General features: G+C 32.3%; 1 protein-coding gene across 1 annotated transcript; it reads right to left on the reverse strand.

The window, feature by feature from the left end:
• Positions 1-5,981: 5,981 nt before the first annotated feature.
• On the reverse strand, positions 5,982-6,902 carry LOC117931211 (heavy metal-associated isoprenylated plant protein 2-like). The gene is made up of 3 exons (XM_034852131.1): positions 6,836-6,902; positions 6,628-6,703; positions 5,982-6,532 (listed from the first exon to the last, which is right to left on the reverse strand). The coding sequence occupies exons 1-3, from the start codon at positions 6,839-6,841 to the stop codon at positions 6,285-6,287; spliced, it is 330 nt and encodes a 109-aa protein (XP_034708022.1). The 5' UTR covers positions 6,842-6,902; the 3' UTR covers positions 5,982-6,284.
• Between the last annotated feature and the right edge of the window lie 459 nt (positions 6,903-7,361).

Raw genomic sequence — 7,361 nt, forward strand, 5'->3', positions numbered from 1 at the left:
TTTAATTTCAATTATGCTTATGCTATCATGATGCTTGATATGTTTTGATTTGTAGCATGTTTCTTTCCATTTATGCAATCATGCTTCTTTTTACAAATGCTCTAGTTAGCTAAGTTAATTCATACATATGTTGAAGGGAGTTACCTCCAAGACAACTTGGTTATGTCATCATAAAAAAATGGTAGATTAATAGCCCAAGGTCTCCCCTTGATTATATTCTGATGATCACAAAATAAGGTTAAGTGATTTAATGATATTTTTAAGATCCTTGGTGTTAGTTTTTAAAGAGGCCTATCAAGTCAGGAGCTATGGAAAGTCTTAGAATATAATGAGGATATCAGTGTATTGAAGACACTATAGGATATATCTTTATAAGGTTGATTGATGAAATAGAATTATATTGCATTGCATCTATTTTAAAGCACCTTAACTCATCCCAAAAACAGTCTTCAACTGATTTTGTGCTTTCTATAAATTGGATGAACATTTTTTTGAAGAAAACCCTAAACTCAAATTGGTCAAAAATATCTTTATAAAGATTTTTCAAAATAATAAGAAGTTCATATAGTTGGATTATCCCTTTAATTTTCCCTTTAATTTTAGTCAAAATTGGGAAATTTGCAAAATTGTAAAAGAGTAAGGGGGATTGGTTCGATTAATTAAGGCGGTTTGGTGAAATGTCAAAGTCAATGGCCATTGCCTCGACCAATCAAGGTAGTGGTCGAGTGATACCTCTACCAGTTGAGGAGTGTAACTCTCAAACATTTACTTCTTGTACCATTCTATTACAAACAACTAGTGAATTGGTCAACCACTTAGGTAGACCGATTGAAGGAAATTATGCCTAATGGCTAGTTACTCAATGCATTTCCTATATAAGAGCTCTAGGCCTTATATATTGCCATGAGAGCAACCTAATTAGAGTATTCATTGAGTCTAAGAACTTTTGCATTAATTTTTGAGTACTTTGATCTAAAATTTGCATATATCTTAGCGCACCACTTCAATCCTAACTTTCCATTGTATTTGTTGAGCCAAAATTGATTGGTAGGATCTCAATCAATTATTTTCTTCCAATTATTATTCTTATGAAGAAATTCAAGAGTGAGGTACCTCTTGAGAGTTGAAGTATTGAATGTCACTTGGAACCAAAAATCCAAGTATAGAAAAGCAAAAGGCTTGGTTTAAAGCCTCAAAGCTAGTGGATTAGAGCTTGAGAAGAGTGGATGTAGGATGGAAATGCATCAAACTATTAAAAAATTTGTTTACATCTTTCTTTGCTTTTGTTATTTACTTTTTATTGCTTAAATTGTGATTTGCACTCTTAATTGTTAAAATCGATTAATACCTATTTCAACACACACTTCCCTTCCTCTTAGGTGTATGCCTAAGTTGAATTAGCTTAAGTTTTCACATTATATCTTAAAACAACTGCCTTTAAGACTTACGTCTAAAAAAAAAATAACCCTGTGTTTGTTGGTTGGTTGAAAAATACATTTGATTGGATTTGTATAAAATAATAAGAACTTTAAGCTAAAATTTAATAAATAAAAGATGAAAGCTAATGGACTTATCAAAATGGCCCCAAGCAGACATCTAAATGGTACATCAATAATTATTGTAGAATATACCACTTAAATGTTGAGTTGTAAAAAATAAAAGTAGATTGAAATAATAAAGGTCAATAATTTGGTTATATTAGAATATCAATGAAGAATATTAGGAATTAACTTTGGAGCTTAAATTTATAAAACGTTAGTATATTTACAGGAAGCAAATAGAAAGACATTATATAATAAAAAAAGAATTTGAGATATAATCTTTATTTGGAGGTCAGTGTTTTTTTTAAAAGATATTATAAGACTCAAATTTGAAGATTATTATGTCTCATAATACAAGTTTATAGAAGTTCTCTCATATTTTCTACTTATAAAAAAGAAACAAAGTTTGTACATGATTGGGCAATAATATTTTCAGAACCAAGCTGGTTATTGAACTAAAAAAGTTACCGATTCATGGTTCAATGATTAGACTAGTGGTCAAATCTTAGTTCAGTTGTCATAATATATAATTAAAAATTAAAAAAATTATAAAAATTTGAAAATATAAATAATTAAAAGTTGTAAATACATTTAATATATTTATCATTAATATTGATACTTTAAATTATGATAAGGATAACATGAAGATTTATTAAATTATTAGCCTTTCTAATCTTAATAAATATATTTAAATTTTATTATTAAGATAAAATAAGATTATATTATTTAAAGTTTTTTAGATTTTAATAATTGTATATTTTATTATTATTTAAAATTTTAATTATTTTATGTGTATGATGTAATGCCCCAAACCCAATTTTGGGGTGAAACTGTAATTTAGAAAAAAAAATATTTAATTGAATTAATTTAATAAGAGTAAAAAAGTCTTTTTGCTTTTAAAAGCCTTAAGTATAAATAAGATTTTCTATATCTTCCTTAAAACCCTTTTACATAGAGATTATAAAGATTAGAGAATGTAGGGTTGAAGATGAGTTTTTCAGGTAAAATTTTTAACCCTTAAATTATTATTTTAAATTCATTAATTAGTTTTGAATTGTTAAACATTCTTTGGAAGATTTCAATCTAAATTAGGGTTAGTTTATTTAATTTTTAGATGACAATATTGAAATTTTATGAATATAGGTTGTCTTATTGATGAAAATAGGGGAATTCTGAATATTTAAATGAATAAAAAAATAGAAGAAAGAAAATAAATCATAGATTGCGGGAATTTTTTTTTTTTTTTTGAAAAAGAAAACATATGGATTATAGGACGTGAGAAAGGAAAAAAATAATGTGATTTTTTGGAAGAGTGAAGAAGAAAAAAAATGTAGATGTGTGTGACACTGTAGTATAGGGTTTAAAAAAAAGGAAAAAAAATAAAAAAAAGGAATACATGTGGACGGATTGGGAAGGAAGTTAAATGTTGTGAAACAAAAGAAAAAAGTATTATTATTATTATTATTATTATTATTATTATTATTATCAATGCTTTCAGAACTGGACCAGTTATTGAACCAAAAAAGTTCTCGATTCATGGTTTATTGGTCGGATTAGTGGTCGAACCGCAATCGAACTAGTGACGTCATAAATATATATTTATTATTTTATATATTATTAAAAATTAAAAAATTAGAAAAAAATAAAAAATTTAGAAAACAGAGGCATATTTAGTAGCCGAGAAAACAGAGGACAATCGAAACCTCAATTGAAAATAGAGGACAATCGAAACCTCAATCGCAAAGAGCCAAATTTAGAAAAAATCACAATACGAGAGGCATATAGTTTGAACATTCGAATACCTTTCATCTGTTCACTCGTCAAAAATTGCATCAATGAAATGAAATGGATCGATCCGGGGTGGGGTGGGAGGTTTACAACCAAGAGGGGGAGAGGGGTTACCGGCCGGCCAGGGTGGTTTACAACTGGGTTTACAGTGGCAGGGAGGGTTACCAGCTTGCAACGACGCGGTGGGGAACTAGGAAGAGGCGAGTTAGGCGAAGTTTTGTACGGTGTAATGACCACCAGAGGGAGCTGTCCTGGTGTGGGTGTCGTAGTGCGTCGGGGGCGGGCGGAGCGATAGCTACTGCAGGGTGGACGAGGGAGGGTTTACAACCATGGTTTTATACCTTAAAAAACGGCGTCGTTTTGATGCTGTAAAAAAAAATAAAAATTAAATTTAATCGAACCAGGCAGTTTGGAAGGAACTAATCTGTTTGTCCGGTTCACTGGTTGGACCGCTGGTTCAAGTGGTCCGATTCTAGTTCAATCTAATTCCGGTCCAATTGATCGGAACTGTGACTGGTTGACGGTTGGACCGGTCGGTCCGGTCCGATTTTTAAAACCATGATTATTATTATTATAATAATAAAATGTGGAGTTGGTGTAAAGTTGTTGGAGAAAAATATTATTTTTATTTCTATGTATGGATCTAATATATGTTTTGTATGAAAAATATGTTTGAGTTTTTTATTTGTTTATGAAAAATGAAAATTGTGGAGAGATATGGTATATTTTTTTTAAGTTTGAATGAATGAAATAAAGTATTTGATTTTAGTTTTTATGACTTTAGTCAATGGGTTATAATTATTAACATTTTCGACCCTAGTTAACATGTTATAATTGTTGACATTTTCGGCTCTAGTTAACGGGTTATAATTGTTGACCTTTGGTTTTGTTTACCTTAAATATAACAAATTTAAAATTAGTCACTCATTTGTAAAGTTCCATTTAGTCGGACACCATTTGTTATATGATAATTAGAGTGAAAATGTTTGAAATGTGTTTGATTTGGATTTGATGTAAAAATGTTTTGGTATATATAAAAAATGTTTGGTTGAATAGTTTAAAATGTATTGGCATATTTGAATTCAAACGTGTTTATGAAAATGATTATATCTTATATCTCATTTTTCCAATCATGATTGAAACTATTTGATCTATGAAACTGTATTAATGTTTCTTATTGGGCTTTGAATTCATCTCCTTTGTTGATAATTTTTTTCAAGTATCCTCAGTTCGAGCGAGGAGTGACAGTTAGGAGGAGAATTTGACTTTATTAAGACGTTTGTTTAAACTCTCTTTTGGGACTTTGTTTAAATGTTAGAATTTGATTACTATTAGTTATTGTTTAAGTTTGAATTTGCTTGAACAATACTACTTTAGTTGATATGTTAGTTTTAAAGTTGATCTTTGATGATTTTAGAATTTTTGTTCTACTATTCTGAACAAGAATTTTGTAATTGGAAATTTCTAATTACAAGATGAATGTTTATATTATTTCCATTTTAAGTATTTGGACTTGAGGTGTGAAAGGATTATCACGCCCTTGGTGCAGATTTTGGGACGTGACATATTATTTTGATATTTATTATCCTATATAAGTTAAAAACATTTATATTTATTTTTAAGCCTTTAAATTATATATATATATATATATATATATATATATTTTAAATGCATTTAAATACAAGAGTTTTGGTCCATCCCCGTTTTACCAGCAAAGACCAGTACCGTCCACCCCTTTTATGGATGGTTTCTTTTCTAAATCCCACATCACAAATACAGTCAACAAAAGCATCAAAACTATCCCATAAAAGGGCCAAACATACCTGCCAACCAACTTAAATGCTGGGTTCAAAGTTTGCATAGGGCTTGAGAATGTTGGACCCATTATGTGATTCCTAAATGACTGTTAATAAGCATATTGGTCAACTCTTTAGAAGCTGAGATTGGACTAATTAATGATTTTGGTACAAAAGAGTTCCAACTTATGAACCAATCGGGTTGGCCCACCGATTTAATAGTTGGACCATTGATAGATCGATTTGATGCTGGTTCATCTCAATTTCGCTACAATTAGTGAATCGAACTAGATTAAGGTCCGGTCGACGATCTAATCAGTCGCCTAACTGGCCAGTCCGATCAATAGTCAAGCCAGCAGGTTTGGTCAACAGTTGAACTGGTCGGTATTGATCCGATTTGTATTTAAAATATTGCCAACATCCGTACATGTAATTGGGTTAATGGGTGGATTAATAATTTTAATAACAACCAAAAAGAAACCCCCAAAAAGGAGGAAAAAAGTGCCAGTGAAGGCAGCAAATAGGTATGGTTTGTACATGCATGGTCTAGTGCTTGGGCAAATTGGTGGGTTTTCAGTTCTGGAGTGCCTCTGCCACCCATTTATGAATGGTTTTCCTTCTCTTCGAATAAGGGTTTCCTTAACATAGCCATTGAATAGATCCCAATACAGAATTACAGAGTGGGCGTTGTTCAAGGAACTTTCAATACGATGGACTTTTCCAACTTGCAAGCAATTTTCAAAAGGAAAATCCACCTTTTTAAACTTTGAATGTCGTCATTCCTCACTAAATAGCTTTCAAGTCTGATCATGCTTATCATTTCAAAGTCAGATTCAATGATGTCTCTCATCTCTCGTCGTTTAATGTGATGCCCCTCAATATTTATATCATCTTCTATCCTTTCATATACGTATACAAACTGATCCAGTTAACAGTTACCCTTTATTATTAAGTAGACTTTCCACAACGGTCCCATCCCTCCTAATGAAAATTCGAATAGCAACCACCACTGCCGCCCCCTAGGTAGATTTATGAAATATTCACAAACTTTTCACACAAACAATTCAACCCTCAGCTTGCTTGTTTCTACATGAATATATACATGGGGAGACAAATCTGATAGGTAACCATAGCAGATGAGAAAGGAGGAGGAATCGATTTAGAGGATGGAGCATGGTCCGCTGTCATAGGGAACGTAGCTGACTGGAACAAGCTGGCAGTCATAACACCATGGAGGGAGTGGCTTCTTTACAGGGGACTTGGGTTCAGGAGGCTTTGGAGGTCCAACACTCATAATCTCTGCAACCTTTCCACTTTTCCTCACTGTTTCAGTGAGTAGCACTGGGTCAACATCCCCAACAACCGTTAATGTCCCCTTCTCACCATCCACAGTCACCTGGTTTATTCCTGTTCAACCAGAATAACAACAATCTCTATGATTATCAAGTAACAACCCAGCCATTGCTACTATATTAATCGGTTTTCTGCCTACATATATTTACCAGTAAGCTTGGTGACAGCTTTGAGCACATCCCTCTTGCACTTCTGACAGTGGATGTTGACTTTCAACACAATTTTCTGTGATATGGAATGGAAGACATGCACAGAGAAATAATACAGTTGATGTATTTAGTCATAACAGGGATGAAAGGAAATGAACTTGAATCTATGTTACAAAGAGAAAAAACATATTTATGAGCAGAACATCACCTTCATGGCAGCTAGAGCAAAGCAGCAAGGTCAGGAAAAAACAAGAAAAATCCAACTATCTTCCCACAGCATTGCTGGGATCCAAATTAGTGAACCTATTTTTATAGTCTGATTAGACTGAACAAAAGGATTACGGCGTATATAAAAAGACTTTGACCAAGTTGTGGCCTCCTCTACAGTACTTCAAGCTACAGCTTGGCTATGTGTCTTAATTTCCAAGCAGGGATTATAGTAAATTAGTTAATATTTGAAATTGAAGCCAGCGTAGGTGTAGCAGTCACATTGACATTCCTGCAATGCGTCTCTTCCAAGAAAGGTTCATATCCTTCTACCTTTCACAGCAAAGCATATGTATATCTGTAAGAACTATGTTTAGGAATCGGAGGGGTCAAATCATCCTCAGATGGCAACAGAAGAAAAAACCTACAGAAAATTACAATTTTCAAACTCCCCTACCTGGTTGGATGGCCAAGTTTTTGTAAGATGCAAGTGAAGAAATTGACAGTAAAAATTTAGGTCATCTACT

This window comes from Vitis riparia, chromosome 14 (assembly GCF_004353265.1).
Source record: "Vitis riparia cultivar Riparia Gloire de Montpellier isolate 1030 chromosome 14, EGFV_Vit.rip_1.0, whole genome shotgun sequence".
Lineage (NCBI taxonomy): Eukaryota > Viridiplantae > Streptophyta > Magnoliopsida > Vitales > Vitaceae > Vitis > Vitis riparia.